Source organism: Puma concolor, chromosome E1, assembly GCF_028749965.1.
Source record: "Puma concolor isolate L17-30 chromosome E1, mPumCon1.1.hap2, whole genome shotgun sequence".
In the NCBI taxonomy this organism is placed as follows: domain Eukaryota; kingdom Metazoa; phylum Chordata; class Mammalia; order Carnivora; family Felidae; genus Puma; species Puma concolor.
Genome location: NC_141680.1, coordinates 24,518,778 through 24,539,091, shown reverse-complemented (window position 1 = coordinate 24,539,091; position 20,314 = coordinate 24,518,778). Strand labels below are relative to the sequence as shown.

The 20,314-nt window shown below is 42.2% G+C and overlaps 1 protein-coding gene across 17 annotated transcripts in view; it reads right to left on the bottom strand.

Annotated features, from left to right (window-relative positions):
- ACACA (acetyl-CoA carboxylase alpha) overlaps window positions 1-20,314 on the bottom strand; it is a 285,398-nt gene that overhangs the window by 232,731 nt on the left and 32,353 nt on the right. For 3 of the 17 annotated variants that reach the window (XM_086686715.1, XM_086686713.1, XM_086686726.1), the window contains exon 1: window positions 14,861-17,793. The exons of 2 other annotated variants lie outside the window; for them this stretch is intronic. In XM_086686715.1, the coding sequence (XP_086542841.1) occupies window positions 14,861-14,904 (44 nt within the window). In that variant the 5' untranslated portion in view covers window positions 14,905-17,793. Of the gene's footprint in view, window positions 1-8,937; window positions 9,115-9,453; window positions 9,744-12,484; window positions 12,598-14,860; window positions 18,205-20,314 lie in introns of those variants that run through there. 12 more of the 17 variants (XM_086686711.1, XM_086686714.1, XM_086686717.1 and 9 more) reach the window with 9 other exon arrangements.

The window sequence follows — 20,314 nt, the reverse complement described above, 5'->3', positions numbered from 1 at the left end:
AAATAAATTTACTGGGTTACAATCAACATTTTATTTTTTTTTTTTTTTTTTTTTAAATTTTTTTTTTCAACGTTTTTATTTATTTTTGGGACAGAGAGAGACAGAGCATGAACGGGGGAGGGACAGAGAGAGAGGGAGACACAGAATCGGAAATAGGCTCCAGGCTCCGAGCCATCAGCCCAGAGCCTGACGCGGGGCTCGAACTCATGGACCGTGAGATCGTGACCTGGCTGAAGCCGGACGCTTAACCGACTGCGCCACCCAGGCGCCCACAATCAACATTTTAAAAACAAAGGGACAGGCACCTGGCTGGCTGAGTCAGCAGAACATGTGACTCTTGATCTCAAGGTCATGAGTTTGAACCCCAAGTTGGGCACAGTCATCAAAAATGAAATAGAACAGGGATGCCTGGGTGGCCCAGTGGGTTAAGCATCCAGCTCTTGTTTTCGGCTTGGGTCATGATCTCACGGTTCTTTAGTTCAAGCCCTGTGTCGGGCTCCACGCTTGCAGCACGATGCTAGCTTGGGATTCTCTCTCCCTCCCTCGTTCTCTGCCCCTCCCCTGCTTGTGTGTGCTCTCTCTCTCTCAAAATTGATAAACTTAAAAAATGAAACAGAGCAGAGGCACCTGGGTGGCTCAGTCAGTTAAGCATCCGACTTCAGCTCAGGTCATGAGCTCGCAGTGAGTTTGAGCCCCATGTCAGGCTCTGTGCTGACAGCTCAGAGCCTGGGACCTGCTTCAGATTCTGTTTCCCTCTCTCTCTGTCCCTCCCCTCCCTTGCCCTCTGTCTCTCTCTAATATAAACATTAAAAAAATTTTTAAATAAATGAAATAAAATAAAATATCTGATCGAAATTCTGTTTCAGAAGCTTCAGATCTTTAGATTTTTTTTTTTTTTCCCCAATTAGTAAAGCCCAGTGCCTACTGCTCTATCATCCTGATAAAAGCCTGAAGACTTATTCTCTGGAGAGGGTTAAACAAGACATTTCTAGACAGGGACATACCAGAAACAGTAAAGGGGAGAGCATCATGTTGAAAATGGAGAAATTAAGCAAGCATATTGAATAAGAGCTCCCAGCCTTCTTGCCCCAATTTTCACCAATCAGGAGGGAAATACAGAAAGGATCCTGCTTTGAAGATTCTAACTGGACCAGGGGGAAAAAACCTCAAGTAGTAATATTGGGGTTCACTAATTGTCACACCAGGTCAACCTACAACAAAGTTAATCAATTCCCCCCTCTTAAAATTAAGCAATTAAGGATTACTAGATGTCTTAGAGAAACCTCCAATGTGAAGGAATCAAAACCAAATAACTACCTGTAGAAAAAAAAAAGTGCATTTAGAAGAAAGGGATTATGTAGAACAAGAAAATATTAAAAAGACATGATTTTATATGTGGAAATGTTTTTTGAGGAAACAGAAAAGCCTGTCCTAAATTCATGTGGAATTCCCAAGGGACCCCCAAATAGCCAAAACAATCTTGAAAAAGAACAAAACTGGAAGACCCATGCTTCCTGACTTTAAAACTTACTACAAAGCTGCAGTATTAACATAAAGACAGATATATAGACCTGTGAAACAGAACAGAGAGCTCCAAAAGAATGAGATCTTGCTATTTGCGATAACATGGATGGACTTAGAGGGTATAATGCTAAGTGAAATAAGTCAGAGAAAGATAAATACCATAATTCCACTCAAATGTGGAATTTAAGAAACAAAACAAATGAATAAAGAAAAAGAGGAAAAAACACTCTTTTTTAAAAGACTTTTAAAAATTTTTTTTCAATTAATTTTTTAAATTTATTTTTTAATGTTTATTTATTTTTGAGAGACAGAGAGAGACAGAGTGTGAGTGGGGGAGGAGCAGAGAGAGAGGGAGACACAGAATCCAAAGCAGGCTCCAGGCTCTGAGCTGTCAGCACAGAGCCTGTCGTGGGGCTCGAACTCACAGACTGTGAGATCATGACCTGAGCCAAAGTCCGCACTTAACCAACTGAGCCACCCAGGTGCCCCATTAATTTATTTCAAGAGAGAGAGAGAGAAAGAGCACAAGTGGAGGAGGGTCAGAGAGAGGGAGAAAGAGAATCCCAAGTGGGCTCCACGCCTCCAGCAGAGCCTGACATGGGACCAGATCCTACAAACCATGAGATCGTGACCTGAGCTGAAATCAAGAGTCAGATGCTCAACTGACTGGGACACACAGGTGCCCCAAAAAACCAGACTCTTAAAAACAGAGAACAAGCTGGTGGTTGCCAGAGGGAAGGTAGGGGGAGGAGGAGGATGGGTGAAATAAAGAGCCTTAAGAATACACTTTACCATGATGAGCACTGAATAATGCTTAGAATTATTGAATTATACTGTACACCTTAAATTAATATAACACTGTATGTTAATTACACATCAATTAAAAAAAAAAAGAGAGAGCCCAGAAATAAACCCTCCCATATATGGTCAAATGATATTTGACATGGTGCTAATAAGACATTCAATAAAGAAAGGACAGCCTTTTCAACAAATGGTGCTAGGAAAACTGGATCTCTACATATAAACAAATAAGCTGAACATTCCCCTCAGAATTTAACTCAGAATGCATCAAGGCTCTAAAATTTAAAACATGAACCAAGAAAACTCTTACAAGAAACATAAGACAAAAGCTTCATAACATTGAATTTGGAAAAGATTTCTTGGATATGACACCAAAAGCACAGGTAACAAAAGAAAAAACAGACTGGACTTCTTGAAAATTAAAAAATTTTGTACATCAAAAGACACTATCAACAGAGGAAAAAGGCAACCCAAAGAATAGGAGAAAATATTTGCAAATCACGTATCTGATAAGAGATTAATATCCAGAATATATAAAGAACTCCTGAAAGTCAACCATCAACAAACCCAATTTAAAACCAGGCAAAGGGCTGGGGCACCTGGGTGGCGCAGTCGGTTAAGCGTCCGACTTCAGCCAGGTCATGATCTCGAGGTCCGTGAGTTCGAGCCCCGCGTCAGGCTCTGGGCTGATGGCTCAGAGCCTGGAGCCTGTTTCCGATTCTGTGTCTCCCTCTCTCTCTGCCCCTCCCCCGTTCATGCTCTGTCTCTCTCTGTCCCAAAAATAAATAAACGTTGAAAAAAAAATTTAAAAAAAAAAAAAAAAAAAAAAAAAAAAAAAACCAGGCAAAGGGGGCGCCTGGGTGGCTTGGTCGGTTAAGCGTCCGACTTCAGCTCAGGTCATGATCTCACGGCCCGTGAGTTCGAGCCCCGCATCGGGCTCTGTGCTGACCGCTCAGAGCCTGCAGCCTGTTTCAGATTCTGTGTCTCCCTCTGTCTCTGCCCCTCCCCTGTTCATGCTCTGTCTCTCTCTGTCTCAAAAATAAATAAACGTTGAAAAAAAAATTAAAAAAAAAAAACAGGCAAAGGACTTAAAATGACATTTCTCTAAAGAAGATAGACAAGTGGCCAATAAGCACATCAATATGCGCAACACACTAATTATTAGAGAGATACAAATTAAAACTACAATAAGATACCAACCCATACCCATTAGGATAGCCACCATCAAAAAAAACAGAAAACAAGTGTTGGCATGAACGTGGAGAAACTGGAACCCTTGGGCACCACTGGTGGGAACGTAAACTGTACCGCCACTGTGGAAAACAGTATGGTGGCTCCTCAAAAAATTAAAAATAGAATTACCATATGATCCAGCAATTCCACTTTTGGATACATACCCAAAAGAATTGAATACAGGCTCTCAAAGAGTCTGTACACCCATGTTCACAGCAGCATTATTCACAATAGCTTAAACATGGAAAAAGGGAGTGCACTGGTAGATGAATGGATAAGCAAAATGTGACATACACATACAATGAAGTATTATTCAGCCTGAAAAAGGAAGGACATTCTGCAATATGCTACACCGTGGATGAACCCTGAAGACACTATGCTAAGTGAAATAAGTCAGTCACAAAAAGAATGTTGTGTGATTCTTACATGATGTCAAAATCATGGAGACAAGAAAGGAGAATGATAGTTGCCAGAGGTTGGGGGGAGAGGAGAATGAGGAACTCTTATTTAATGGGTATAGAGGTTCAGTTTTATAAGATGAAAACAGTTCTAGAGATGGATGGTAGTGGGCAAAGGACTTAAAATGACATTTCTCCAAAGAAGATATAGAAGTGGTGCACAAGGTTATAAATGTATTTAATACTGAACTGTATGTCTTTAAATGGTTAACATGGTAAATTTCATGTTATATATATTTTACCACAGTAAGTAAAATTAAAGAAAGAAACACCTCAGGGAGCTTGGGTGGCTCAGTTGGTTAAGTGTCCGACTGCAGCTCACGTCATGATCTCACGGTTCATGAGTTCGAGCCCCAGACAGCTCAGAGCCTGGAGACTGCTTTGGATTCTTTGTCTCCCTCTCCCTGTCTCTCCCCCACTGTCGCTCTCGCTCTCTCTCTCTCTCTCTCTCTCTCAAAAATAAATATACATTAAAAAAAACTAAAGAAGAAATTAATAACACTGCTTGCCTCTGGTGGGAAGAACTGGGTGGCTGCAAAACAAGGTTGGGGGGAAAATGTCCTTTTGTATGTTTAAAATTTTGAACTACGTGAACTAATGTATTAGTCATGTATTAGCAACTGAGGATTTTAAATAAATTTATAAAAAGGTTTACCAAATTAATTCCATGCCACTGATACCTTATCTCTTATCTACCTAAACATTTAATTAGACAACAGGCATGTCATTCGCTTATTTATTAATATATATTACTGTATAGTTGACTATGAGTTACCTCCTCAAAGAAGCTGGGAGAAGTTATTATCTCTTCTGATGGTTCTAGATCTATCACCCCCAATACCACACAACGCTGTGTAAACACTAAGCTTTTGCACAATCAGTGTTCCCTAGGAATTTAAATGAACACTGGAGTTACAAAACTGGGAGACACGAGCCACACGTTTATTTTAAATATTCCCTAAGAACATTTAGAAGCCTCCAACTAAAAAGCCATTTTGTGAATTCAAAAGGCTCTGGGATTATGGGGGCAGCTGGCTGGCTCAGTTGGTGGTGTGTGCAACTCTTTTTGTTTGTTTGTTTGTTTTAATGTTTTTATTTATTTTTGAGACAGAGAGAGACAGAGCATGAGCAGGGGAGGGACAGAGAGAGAGAGGGAGACACAGAATCTGAAGCAGGCTCCAGGCTCTGAGCTGTCAGCACAGAACCCGATGCGGGGCTCAAACCCACGGACTGCGAGATCATGACCTGAGCTGAAGTCGGAAGCTCAACCGATTGAGCCACCCAGGTGCCCCTATGTGGTGTGTGCAACTCGATCTTGGGGTCATAAGTTTGAGCCCCATGTTGGGTGTGGAGCCTACTTAAAAATAAAAATAAATAAATATAATAAGTTTTTAAAAGCTCTGGAATTATGTATCAATTCATGCTCATAATCTTATTTTATAGAACAGCATTCAGAAAAAAATGGAGCCATAATTGAGGTGTGTCAACTACCTCCTTGAGTCTCAAAGATAAGAACAATTTCTTTCTTGAAGAAATATTGCTCTTTTTTTGTGCCCCAAGTCCCCTGGATATATTAAGGCACTGTACTTTATATATGTGGAACTGGAGAAATCTACAGGTTAAAACAGAAATTTCTAATCCTCTTGGAGTTACAGCATCTTATGTGGTTTTAGGGAGATAGTTTTAAACTGAAAATAATGAAGAACTCTCAAAAATTAGTTGCCTTGTGATGCATTAGGTCAGATGATGAACTGCCTCTAGTTGGAAGTTTTCAACAAGAGTATCAAATAAAATATTCTCATATTGACTGGAAAACTGGACTAGAAAATTCCTAAAGTATACTCCAATACTTAAATGCTCTATTAAGTTCTTAGATTTTATGAGATGGAATCAAAGGGAAATTATGTGGCTCACTTTGTCAGGGCCAGGAATACCACTAAATGCTAAAGCACAAAACACAAACAACCCAGCTATCTATCCTTCTGGTGCTAATCTACTGATTATCCCTACTGAACTCAACCTACCATCCCAATTTGGCAAGTGTGTAAATACACACATGGACATGTGTGTCAATTTACATGACTAAGGACAGATTTGAAAGCTGTCTACAAAAACAGAGAGTAATTTTTAGGAACTTCATTAGTGAATGTACACTCTATTTCTGTAAGAGGAGATAGTCAATTATTCATAAATGAAACCTTATACTTCTTGGAAGAAGATTCTCCAAAACTAAATCTGCTTTTCAAATTTAACTCCATGGATTCATTCAGACTTTTCAAACTTTTGTGTCATCATTTCAAAGAGAAAAACCATTTATACAAGATTATTCTGTCTGGGATGACCACTTCATAACCAGTACTGCCAGGCAATTTTAATTCCTGATGTCATGTGATGGTAAACACTAGTACTACTACTACAGTGAGCTTGGCATGCCAAAAGGATAGAATGAGCCTAAGTCCCAAATAACATCTTTGGAAGACAAAACAAACTGGGGCCACTAACCTTTGGGTGAGGCACTTAACACCTTGCTGAAGCCACTTTTCACTTCCTTCTTAAAACATCCTGAGACTAGATGGCTTATGGTAGCTTTAAAAAATGACAAATTGACAAGAAAACTGTACCCTTAGAGCATACATACTAAGATTGGTTGGTCGAACTCGTAAGAACTTGTGCCCTATCAATCAGATCCATGTTCTTTGTGTTCATGCAATGTCTTTACATAACTATTTGTCATAGTTTCCCATCTATTTAACATCACCTTCGCATAGTCTATTACATTCAAATGGTGAATACTAAGTTACAAAATTAATGAAACAAACAAATAACTAGTTAGGCAAAAATCTGTTGAGTGGAAGATCAATGAAGACTTCCTTTAAAATTGTTAGTCACCTCCACAGGTATGGAAATTTTTTTATCAAGGGTTTGGGAAGATACTCGATGCATAGCTTTTATCTTTATTAACCTTTAAAAACATGTTAGATAATAATATAACCTCCTTTTTTTTTTTCTGAATTGTAACAATACTCCTCCAATTAGAAATACTAAATCCCAGGGGTGCCTGGGTGGCTCCGTAGGTTGTGCCCGACTTTGGCTCAGGTCATGATCTTGCGAGCGGTTTGGCCCTGCTTTGGGCTCTGTGCTGACAGCTCAGAGCCTGGAGCCTGCTTCAGATTCTGTGTCTCCCCCTCTCTCTGCCCCTCCCATGCTCATGCTCTGTTTCTCTCCGTAGCGTTAAAAAAAAAAAAAAAAAAAAAAAAAAAAAAAAAAAAAATTTTAAAGAAATACTAAATTCCAATGTCTAATTCCAACAATTTTTATTTTACTTCTTTCTTCAACCAGTACTATTAGAATATTAGCTACCAAAAAATGTTTTTAAAGAAAGAAAGGGGCGCCTGGGTGGCGCAGTCGGTTGGGCGTCCGACTTCAGCCAGGTCACGATCTCGCGGTCCGTGAGTTCGAGCCCCGCGTCGGGCTCTGGGCTGATGGCTCAGAGCCTGGAGCCTGTTTCCGATTCTGTGTCTCCCTCTCTCTCTGCCCCTTCCCTGTTCATGCTCTGTCTCTCTCTGTCCCAAAAATAAATAAACGTTGAAAAAAAAAATTTAAAAAAAAGAAAGAAAAACACTAGCCCTAACCTGTTAAGCCAGTCTGTGTGACAGGTAAAAAAATTCTCCTAGTCATTCACTGAAAAGAAAATAGAACGTTACATGGTGATCTACACCTGAACCTGTTCACAAAATTTAGAGAGGTGAGTATCAGATGAGAGAGTTCTGAGGCCACCTTTCACAATGCCAGTTCTTTGACATAAACCAGTCATCATCTGAACTCTAAGTTCATTAAACCAAATGCCACCATTTCTCCACCTTTCCTTCCATTTTAAAATAATTGAATCTTATGCTTGATGTATTTCTATTCTGCACTGGTAATTCAAAACAAAAGTTCTGCAACAGAAGTAAACACAGGCAGATTTGTAAATAAAGACTATAACAACTTTCATATGCCCACTTTACAATATTTGTTAATTATTCTTGGATTCACAACAGTCCTCCTGTTATTAGAAATGAGGAAACTGAAAAAAAAAAAAATGAGGAAACTGAGGCAAGAGAAGGAAGTGAAAAGAAACTTGCTACTTTGTAGCAAGCAGGCACCCACCTGGACACTGCAGCTGCTGTCCTACTCTATTGGACTACAACCCTTTCCTTAAAAATGCCTGTCAGCGCATAACTCTTTCTCATCACAGACAGCCAAGGCATCCCCACCAAGAAGTAATAGACAAATCAAAGAACTCCTTCTCCCTGAGGAAAAGAAACCACACAACCAAAGCCAGTAACCTTCCCAATCTGCGCTTTGGATTGGGAAATTAAAAAAAAAAAAAAAAAAAAAGAATGAATGAATGAATGAAAAAAGAAATTCAGGGGACCAACTTCTCAGACTGAAGACCAAGTTATTAGGTGTACTCCACACACTGGGAAATTACAGAAACACTGCTTAAGTAGAGATAAAATCAGGAAGTCCTCAGGTCTTCTGATTTCCATCCTAAACTTAGAGCCCAAAACAAAAACAAAACAAAAATACCTGAAATTAAAGTATTTTCCCCAAATAGTGGTATTCTTATATGCTAATATAAAACCCATAAGGCCTACAGAGGTCCCTGATATTTAAGCTGATTCCAAGTGTTCACTGGTGTTTACATCCCATTTCCAAACACAGAATAGTGTTGGCACTGACCCAGGCAGGACCCCCACGCACATTTCCCTCTGAAATCATTAGCTTCACATCCACTTTCCTACGTTCCATCTCCGATAGATTCCCTTGGTCAGTATGGCAAATGGAGAGGAGAGCAACGACAGGCTTGTACTTTCACTACGTCCCTCACAGAAAACAATAAAATCTCAGGAGGAGGAGCTGGCAAGGGACAACTCACCTGGCCCCGGCTCCCACCACGATACAAAGACACAGCGAGAGCAAAAGAAGCTCTGCACCCCACACCTCACTCTGCGAGAGAAAGACGACTTTCAACGCAAGTGGACCTAATCCTGAACATCTCTTTCCCACGTGGGTCTTCTCCCTCTCCTGAGCACTGGGTCGGACTGGAGAGCGTCTGGAAGGAATCAAACCACGCCAAGGATAGGGAGGAGGATGGTGAGCTCCAGGCAGACACCCCAGTCCCTCCTTAGAGGCCCTGGGCTGTACGACTCCAAGTTCCGGGGTCTGAGTTCCCACCACCCACCCCGAGACCCCAGGCCCCTCTGCGTCTCCCCCAGAGGGAAACTCAAGGGCCCAGAGCTGCGGAGAGGGCTGGGCTGCCCAGCACAGGTCCGGACGGGATGGAGCCCGGGCCCGCGTGCTGGCGGGAGGCGGCCCCGGGCTACCGCCGCCCCTCCCCCGGCCCCAGCCTCGCCAGGTCGGATCACCGGCCCTGGAGCGGCTCTCACCTCACCTCAAAGCGGAGGCGTCGGTGGTCCGGCGGCCCGGGGAAGCCCCTGCGCAGACGCGGTGGTGGACGGGAGGAGAGGCCGCCAGCTCCGGCGATGGCTGACAGGCTCGCAGCACCAGGCCGGCCGGGCACACGGTGAGGGGCGGGGCTTCACGGGAGCCGGCCCCGCCCCCGCCCCGCCCCCGCCTCCCACCTCAGCGGGCGAGCCCCATGAGGCGACTACGTCCGGGGTTACTCCGGGCCGTTCACCTCCGACCCCGCTCCCCGCTGCGGCTCGGTGTGGCCGGCCTCTATGAGAGGCGCGGGCCCCGAGGACCGGGCGACAGCCAATGAGAGGAAGGCTCGGGGCGGGGCGACGTGAGGCGATGCCGATGGTCCGAGCGCCGCTCTGCCATTCGGGGCCCAGCGGCGAGAGGGCGGGCGGGTCCCGGGCGGTCGTGGCGCCCCAGGCTCACCCTTCACCCCCACCCCCTTTGGTGGGGGCGGGTGCAGGGCCGGCTGGCCCTTTCCGCCTGCCGGCGGAGGAGGGGCGGGTGGGGGAAACGGCCCCACGTGCACCTCCCAGGAGGGAGAGAAGCTCACGGGCCGCAGAAAATGAGAAGCCAGCCAGCTTGCAGTACTAGAAGGAAGTCCAGCACCAAAGAGGACGGAGCAGAATAGGTGGTGTTCGGGCCCGTAAGGACCTTATCGTTTTCAATACTAACCCCTTGAAGAAGTGGGTATTGCATGCATGAATTGCCCAGGATCACACAGGCTAGTTTCCAAGTTAGTACAGAGTACAGGCTAACCCCTATTCTGGAACAACATAACCAGCCCATTGGCTTGCTAGGCGGCCCCAAAGCAGCCCACTCCAAAAGACTCTGAGGTGCAGGATCCTGGATTATTGAGGGAAAGCCTCAGTAAAGGAAGCTCAGTAAGAAGGGCAGAGTGCCAATGGACAACAGTTCTTTCTGCCTGCCTTGAGCAGGGAAAATAGAGGGCAATAAATTCCGGATTTCTCCTGTTAGAGCAACCCTCCCAACCTCCATTGTGGTTCTGCCAAGTCATTGAACAGAAGCCAACCAGTTCCACTACCTTTACCAGTTACTTCACAGCCACACTTTTCATGGTGGCTGTGTGTTGAAAAGTAACAGTTAAGAGTTTCAGTATATAATACAACTATCAGATGGAAGAGAAAGAAAATTGGAGAAAACTGCACTTCAGAAAAAAAGGGGTGAGCTTAACCCCTTACAAGAATTTAATGAAGCACCCAGAGTACTTGCCTGATCTTTACACAGTCTTGTGCTAAATGTCAAGAGAAGGACAGTGAATGATGATTTGGTGAGAAGCAGCTCTATGCCACAGGGCAAAAAGTACATAGGATAGGAGTACACACCGGAGGTCAGTTCTTGGGCTGAAGCAGAGGCAGAAAGATGGGAAGGTTCGTCAACAAGGGACAATATTCACCTAGGACTCCTCATAATACCACTAGGTGGTAGCTTCTCCAAGAGTTTACCAACCTACTTTAATAGGAACTGGAAAAAGAAATTTGGAAACATTTGGACCTTACAGAGCAGTGAGCCATTTTTCACAATGACTGTGTCTGTCGTTGGATGCATCTGTCAAGGAACAGAGATAGGAAAATTAGAACTTAAAGGTAAATGAGCATAACTTCCTGGTTTTAACAAGATGTTTGACTTGACTGGGGGGGAAAAAGGCCCCAGGAAGAGGGAAGCTTTGCCTCTCTTGGAAAGAACTAAAAATCTTGAGGCTGCCTCTTTTATTTTTCATATACCTTTCCTATTTCTAAGTAATAGGAACTCTGCCCCCAAGATTCTTTCTTAGTGGTGTTGCTGTATATCAGCACTGCAAAACCAGGGGTAACTCTCAGGAACTTCTGTGAAACTTCAGCAAGTCCTTACATATCCTGCTTCTCACCTCACTGAATATTTGAAGTAACTGAGCTCTGAGAAGAACCAGACAAGGAAAGGCCTGATGAAAGAACCACAGTGGAAGAAAATGAAGGATGAGTTAGGATATATACCAAGACCACTTACATAAAATCTAGTTATTATCAAATATTAAGATGTGTAGGCAGAGAACTAGGTCTTTAAAATAATGCATCTAGAATTTCAACAGCTCCTCAGTGTTGTGTTGTTTGGTGCATGCCACAACCTGCTAGTTTAAGCTCTTTAGAGCTGTTCCATGAGTTCTTGCCACACAAGCCATTATAATCTGTAAGAAGTGGAGGAGGAGAGCCAAAGGGTGGAGAGAGAACTTACTATACAAGACTAACAGGTGGAAGAGAAGAGAGTGAATGGAGTGACATACTTCTAGAAGCTGAAACTAGACAGCTATAATGGGCTAAATTGTGTTCCAAAATTTGTATGTTGAAATTCTAACCCCCAGTACCTCAAAATGTGAGTATTGGGAATAGGGTCTTTAAAGAGGAAATTAAAATTTTAAATGGGGTCATTAGGGTGAGCCCTAATTCCAAATGACTTTTGTCTTTATGAGGAAAGGAGTGGTGCCTGGCTAGCTCAGTCGGTAGAGTATGCGATTCTTTTTTTTTTTCTTTCTTTTTTTTCTTTTATTTTTTTAACTTAAATCCAAGTTAGCATATAGTGCAACAATGATTTCAGGGGTAGATTCCTTAATGGAGTATGTGATTCTTTTTTTTTTTTTTAATTTTTTTTAACCTTTATTTATTTTTGAGACAGAGAGAGACAGAGCATAAACGGGGGAGGGTCAGAGAGAGGGAGACACAGAATCTGAAACAGGCTCCAGGCTCTGAGCTGTCAGCACAGAGCCCGACGTGGGGCTCGAACTCACGGACCGTGAGATCATGACCTGAGCCGAAGTCGGCCGCTTAACCGACTGAGCCACCCAGGCGCCCTGGAGTATGTAATTCTTGATCTGATCTCAGGTTTGTGGGTTCAAGCCCCACGCTGGGTGTAGAGATTACTTAAAAATAAAATCTTTGAAAAGAAAAAGAGATTAGGACACACGGACAGAGAGAAAACCATCTGTGAATCACAATTGATGAAGCACTTACCAGAACTGTGGCTTTTATGCTGGAGAAGATGGCTATCTACAAGCCAAAGAGAGAAGCCTCAGAAGAGACCAACCCTGCAGACACCTTGATCTTGGACTTAATAGCCTTCAGAACTGTGAAGAAATAAATTTCTGTTGTTTAAGCCACCCAGTTGGTGATACTTTATTATGGCAGCCCTAGAAAACTAATAGCTCCCAAGTGTCAAATGGCTTCCAGGTCTTTCAGGAAGGTTACATAAAGGTATCAGGGACTTATCTTGAGCATTCCAGCTACCTTCCAGCCTTAACGATGGTCTCTCTTCCTATTCTGGGGAAAGTAAGAAAACTCTAAGCAGTTCCTGTCTTTAAGGTGATACAGTCTAGTTAGGAAGACAAAACTAAACACGAAAACAGTGTCTATGTCTTGCTCCTTAGATGATAAGCCATGTGAATAAGAGCCATAGATGGGAGAGGATAAATTTTCAAAAATGAGTAAGACTTGGGGCACCGGAGTGGCTCAGTTAGTGAAGCTTCTGACTCTTGATTTCAACTCAGGTAATGATCTCAGAGTTTGGGACCCCCACGTATGGTGCCACACTGACAGCACGGAGCCTGCTTAAGATTCTCTCCTTCTCCCTCTGTCACTCCCCCACTTGTACTCTCTCTGCCTCAAAAATAAATAAATAAACCTTATATAAAATGAGTAAGCCTTGAAAGATATAAACAGTAGGTGTGTCAATGTCCAAGCCATTTTGGCACTTTATTTTCAATTCTATTTCAGTTTAGGGCAGTGTTTCTCAATGTTCCACTGACCGCATGAAATAGAATCACTAGGTGCTTGTTAAACTTCAGATTCCCAAGGTGCCTGGGTAGCTCAGAGGCCACTCTGTTCCGTTTGAGCGTCTGACTTCCGCTCGTGTCCTGATCTTGTGGTTTGTGGGTTTGAGCCCTGTATTAGGCTCTGTGCTGATGGTTTGGAGCCTGGAACCTGCTTCGGATTCTGTCTCTCTCTTTCTGCTCCTCCTCTGCTCATGCTTTGTCTCTTTTTCTCAAAGATAAATAAACACTCAAAAAAAAAATTCATGGGGTGCTTTGTTATCCAGTCCTGAACACCTGTGCTGAGAGCTCCAAGCCTGGAGACTGCTTCGGGTTCTGTGTCTCCCTCTCCCTCTGCCCCTCCCCCACACATGCGCGCCTGCGCGCTCTCTCACAAAAATATTAAAAAAATTATTTTTTAAATTATTTTTTTAATGAAGACTTTTTAAAAAATTAGTAATTACTCAACCTGAAGTTTGAGAATAATAGTTTAGGGCTTATCATTATTGTTCCCCTCTGCTGCCAGTGTCTCTGTTAAACAGCAATGCCTCCTACACCTGCACTTCTAAGACAGGAAAGTCTATCAGGTCAGGCCAGAGTTAAACCAAGGGAGGAAAGAAAGTGCCTTAATGGGAAACTGAACAGTGAAGAGCCCACCTGTCCTGGTGGTTGGCCACGGTTCCAAATTCCTTAAGTAGCAAGGTCAGTGATCAACTTTTAGAACAGAGGATAGAGGAAACACTGAGCTCCGTTATATAATGTATTCTCTAACCTGGCTTCTAGTTCTTGCCATACCTATTCTTTTTTTTTTTTAATGTTTTAAATGTTTATTTATTTTTGAGAGAGAGACAGAGCACAAGTGGGAGAGAGGCAGAGAGAGAGGGAGACACAGAATCAGAAGGAGGCTACAGGCTCTGAGCTGTCAGAACAGAGCGGGCTCAAACTTATGAGCCATGAGATCATGACCTGAGCTGAAGTCAGAAGCTTAACCAACTGAGCCACCCAGGTGCCCCTTTAATTGTTTTTAATGTTTTTTTATTTTAGAGAGAGACAGAGAGAGAGAGACAGAGCGTGAGTGATGGAGGGGCAGAGAAGAGAGGGAGATACAGAATCCAAAGCAGGCTCCAGACTCTGAGCTGTCAGCATAGAGCCTGACACGGGGCTGGAACTCACAAACTGTGAGATCATGAAGTTGGATGCTTAATGAACTGAGCCACCCAGGTGCCCCAGACTGCCATACCTATTCTTACCTTGGCTGACGTCATCCTTCCTACCTCCTATTTTCTGAATCTTTCTATTCCTTGGAAGTCCCATAGTCTCTAAGATCTCTTACTTCTCCAGCTTCCACTGATCTCTCCTCTGAATTCCTGTAGCAGTCTGGTCACGACCACCTGGTTCAGCACTTATTAGGCTATAATTTTCTATGTGTATATTGGTTTTAGCTCTCCGACTGAATTTTAATAATCTTAAAGGCAGAGAGCATTTCTTATAGTTTGGTACTCCCCTCTATAGCTCTTAGAGTAGGTGTAGGTATAAATATTAGTAAGTACTTCACTGACTGAAATAAAGATTAGCTCTGTACCTGAGAGGCCACTTTGTTCCGGCTGTCTGCTTATCCGTCTTCATGTCACCTCTGGGAGGCAAAGACTCCAGTAAGGTACTTGGCTTTTTTATAGATGGACAGACTTCATCAAGAAAGTCAGTGCCTTGACCAGAATTGTGGCTCCAGTTGTGAGATAAGGGAAAAAGGCATAAAAGCCTTATCTGACACTATGGAACACTACACTTCTTTGTTCTGGTCAGCCATTCAGGTTCATCCAGACTTAAGAGCCTGAGGGAACTTCACACCATGAAGTCAGAAAATGTCCTCAGGGAAGCCACTTTATAAGTCTGCTTCTGATGATGAAAGGTAGGATTACACAACAAAGAACATAGTTCATAGTAGAGATTCACCACGATGTTTTCACATGGACACTTGGGTTTTCACATGGGTACATGGGTTTTCAAAAGGCATTTCAGTTGTCCCTCCCTCCTTGTCATCTAGTCCTGAACACCTAGTCTCTATCCATATTTGGTAGTTACCTAACCTTAGCTCCTTCTTCCATGACACCTCCAATATCTTTTCTTTTTTAAACCTAAGTCAACATAGCTCACAACTCAACAGCTAAAGAAAGTTTAAAGGGCCCTTTTACCTAGAGGCAGAAAAATGGACAAGATGGTTCATTTAGGTCTTGCCCAATGCTGGGATTTTGACATTTTATATTGATCAGCTTTATTATCTTCTCATCTCTGAACTCATTCTCCTGCAAATCAATAAAAATGTTCCTGGTGAGTTTACTTTCTACTCTTGTCCTCACTTTCTCCTCAGACTTCTCCAGTGTCTACATTACTCCTTATATATCAGACTAAGCTTTTTCCTGCTACATGTTTAGATCTCTGCTTATCTACCCCAGATATCCTCACTCTCCATTATTATTATATATGCAACATGATATATAATACATTAGTAAATTTTACTGAGCCTCTATTTTTAAGGAAAAGTGAGCCATTATTCAACTTCCTTTCATCCTTTTCTTCAGTCTTAAAGTTTTCTCATATCATAATTTGGACCAGAAGATTTCACAATCTTCCTGTCTTTTTTCACTCTCACCTCTGGTCAACACATTAGACCAGCAGGTAGAAGGCCATGTCCCCAACACAAATCTTGTTCATCAGTGGATCTGCTGTGCTCATGTGTACAGCAAAAAGAAAGATAAGGGAAAGCAAAAATGAATGAAAATAAAATACAGTTTAAATCAATGAATGAGTTGGCCATAATCAATTGAATACCATAATTTTGAGGGTCAATACAGGCAAGCAGAAATGAGAAGAACTGATTCTTGGAACTGGCAATCTAAGCCAAAATACCTCAAGAGCAGCAGGGACTTGGCCTTCTCTGTGTTGTACTGCAAAGAGTTTGAGCTCTTTAATCAGATAGACCAGGCTTTGAATCCTGACTCTGTCACTAATTAGCTCTGTGACCTTGAGCAAATGACCCCTTTTCTGAGCCACAGTTTCCTTGTCTATAAAACTGAGGTATAAGAGCTACCTTGTAAGGTTGTGTTTTGGATTAAATGTTATAACCAAAATGTAAAGTTTCCAACACAGAGCTTGGAACATAACAAGCACACTGAAAATATCACTTTCCCTCTTCCTTCTGTGCCCCCTTCTATATCCTATGAGTGCTCAGTACAAGAACAAAATATCCTACAGATGTTCACTTAATTCAGGAATTTTTATGTTATTAAATTCACCACCCCACTCACCCGAGGCCAATATCCCAGTGTAATAGAGCATGTGATCAGAGACCTAGGGATAATCTGAATCCTTTACCCTGATTTGGAGGGAGCAAGCAAACAGGAGAAGTGACTGGCCTGGACTTCTGAAAACCAATGGAGGGCTGGCACTCTGAGTCCCATGGTTGTACCACACTGAAAAGCCTCTTTGGCCTCTTTGGCAAGGATGTGGAACAACAGGAACATTCATGTACTGCAGACAGAAGTGTAAATGAGGACAACCTCTTAGAAAACAATTTGGCATTAATTAGTAAAGCTGAACATATCCTGTCTACCCTATAACCCACCTTCCATTTCTGAATTTATACTCCAGAGAAACTTTCTTCTTTTTTTATTTTTTTTTTTAATGTTTATTTTTGAGAGACAGAGTGCAAGCGGGGGAGGTCCAGAGAGGGGGACACAGAATCCAAAGCAGGCTCCAGACTCTGAGCTGTCAGCATAGAGCTCCACACGAGGCTCCAACTCATGAATGGTGAGATTCTGACCTGAGCTGAAGTCAGACTGAGCCACCAGAGAAACTTTCATATGTGCCCATGTTCATCGTTCATTATAGTCAAAAACTGGGAACCCCAGGTCTCTCAGCAGTAGAATGGATACATAAATTGTGGTATATTAATACAGTGGAATATTATAAAATAATGAGAATAAACAAACAATTCTACAATGAAATACGAATGAATTTTACAAACATAATGTTGAGCAGGATGCCTGGGAGGCTCAGTCGGTTAAGTGACCGACTCTTGATTTCAGTTCAGGTCATGATCTCAGGGCTGGTGAGTTTGTGCCCCATGTCTGGCTCTCTGCTGACAGTGTGGAGCCTACTTTGAATTCTCTCTCTCTGCCCCTTCTCTACTCATGCTCACTCTCTCGCTCTCTCTCAAAATAAATAAATAAACTTTAAAATTAAAAAAACCATAATGTTGAGCAAAAAAAAGCCAGACACAAAAGAGTATGTTTCTGGTTATATAAAGTTCAAAAATAGGCAAAACTCATTTGTGGTGGTAAAAATCTGAATAATGGTTACTCTGAAGGTAGGTAATGACTGAGAGAGGACATGAAGAGAGGTATATCCATTTTGTGTTATACATAATAAAAAGTATACCTTAAAATACATAAAGAATGAATCCATTTATATAACTTCAAAAGCAGGCAAAAGAAGTATATTTTTAGTGATACATATACAGTTGACGACTTAAAAACCTTGGAAAAATGATTGGGAGGAGGGAAATGAGTGGGATCAGAAAATAAACAGTTTCTAAGACACTGGCAATGTTTAATTTCTTAATTTGGGTGATGGCTATATGCTGTCCTCATTGTTATTACTGTTGTTATTAATTAAAATTACACTTATTTTCTATATACTCTTCTATATGTATGATACATTCCACAATAAAAGAATTTAAAATAAACCAAACCAACCAAACAAAAGCATGCACCTTTAAAAGAAAGAGAAGCAGAGCATGGCATTAAAATAGTAATTTTAGAGCTGTAAGAGGTTTCAAAATCATCTTGTCTAACCATCTCAAGAAACTGAAACAGAGGCCAGAGAAGTTAAGTGACTTACAGTGATTCAGTCAATTACAGACCCTAATCTAGAACTTAGTAAACCTCTTGGCTTCTTGACAAATGCTCCTTCCACAGACCCACCGTTTGATCCATCCAGTTCTAGTTTCCCATTATCTTCCAGAATCACATCTCTTACCTGCACACATCAGAAAACTTACCTAGAGCATTTACTTTCAATTGCCCCCTTTCTGTAGAGAGCTTTCATACTATTCTTACTTTCGAATCTTATACTGTAATAAAAAAAAAAGAAGAAAAGGGAAAAAAAAGATAACTTACCTATGTTATAGCTTTCTTTCCCTCCTAAATTAGAAATCTTTGTTGTAGGGAAAGGAGATCAAGAGAGATTATCCTCTCCTCCACATATACTCCAGACACTGAAAACCACTCAAAGTATCTAGTAGTACAGAAAGGGACCCAGGTATTTTGCTTTGTTAATACAGCTCTCTTGCTTCTCTGTATCCCACGGTATAGCCACACCAACATGCAGGATTACTTTTGGGCCTTTGAGACACAAAAGAAAAAGGGAAGGGTCTAAAAACAGGTAAAAGAAAACTCTTCCACTTTATCTTTGTCCAAGCACGAGGTTTCCTCTGGGAAGAGTGAGCTCTTCTGCCACCTTGTGACACAGAATGACAATAGCGAGCCCTAGATATTTTCCTACCGCTGCTCCAAGGGGGCAGCACTGGCATCTAATGTGGCATCTAGGAAAGAATGAATCTATAGAATACTTCAAATAGACAGACGGTGGGGGGCAGTGCAGGGAGAGTGTCTGATACCAAAAGGGAGCAGAGGATCATGTAATCATGTTAAGGTAATAGTAAGCAAAAATCATGAAACTCACGGAAGGCAATGGAGCCCCTTTATTCTCCCTACCCACCTGCCCTGCTAAGAGAATCCGGCAACTGCAGCAGGGAAAAAAAGTAATGCTCTAGGTTCCAGTATTGCTCTGGAACAATAAAGATCTGAGGCACTTATGTTCCCTCCACTCAGTGGCCTCTCTGCTCCTTTACATAGCAAAACATCTCAAAAAAGTTACATACACGTTTTCACCTCCGATTCCCTCTCAGCCCTTTCCTGCTTCTGCCACTCTGCTGCAAGTGCTGTCACAAAATTGTCAAATCCACCGATATGGTCTTTATTATACACAACCTCAACACAGCATTTGACCAGCTGATTCCTTCCTTGAAAGACTCTCCTTTATTGGCTTCTATGCCATCTACCCTCTCGATTTTCTCAGCTCAGATGTCACCTCCTCAGGGAAGTCCGCCCTGACCACTCTAAATGTAACCTCTGCTAGTAGTTCTTCACCTTATCACCTGTTTGCTACTTCACAACTATCACAACCTCTAATTATCTTGTATTTGCATTTGTATATTATCATTAGCCCTCTGCACTAGTTTGTTTTCAACTGTGTTTATAGTCTGCTTCCCATCATTTCATGTGAACACAGACTTGGTTTGGCTCACTGCTAGAATAGTGGCTGGCCACAGCACTTGTTGAATAAACAAGTGAAAGGCACCATGGTTGCAAGCTCAGCACTTCTTCCACATTTCAGGCAACATGCTATCCTTTGGTGACACCTCTTTCCATTCTGTTTCCCCATCAAGATTTCCCTTGAGCTAAATTCAGCCAGATTTCAACCTGAATTAAAATGCCAGGAAACAGGGTAATATTTAATTCTGATTTGCCTTGGATCTCATGAACTCCCTCATGGAAAGTCCCTTGACTCAAGCTCCCTTCACACCATTATCAGAGTGTCAGGCTCCACGACCTTCTTACACATAGTCCAACCTATGTTGGCTTCAATCAATTAAATTTACAGTGAGTAGAAAGACTGCAAAGACTCTTGACTTAGGCAGAGGATCTGAGTAGATTTTCACTTCTGTTGTATGATCCACCTATCTATGCTATCACAAAGTCTACAGAGTATACTAGATATACATATACTCTTTGCTAAAAGATACAATTTTAGAAAAATTTTCAGGGGCACCTGGGTGGCTCAGTCAGTTGAGCGTCTGACTCTTGATCTCAGCTCAGGTCATGACCTCACAGTTCATGAGCTCAAGCCCCATGTCAGGCTCTGTGCTGACAGCATAAGGCCTGCTTGGGATTCTCTCTCTCTCTCTCTGCACCCC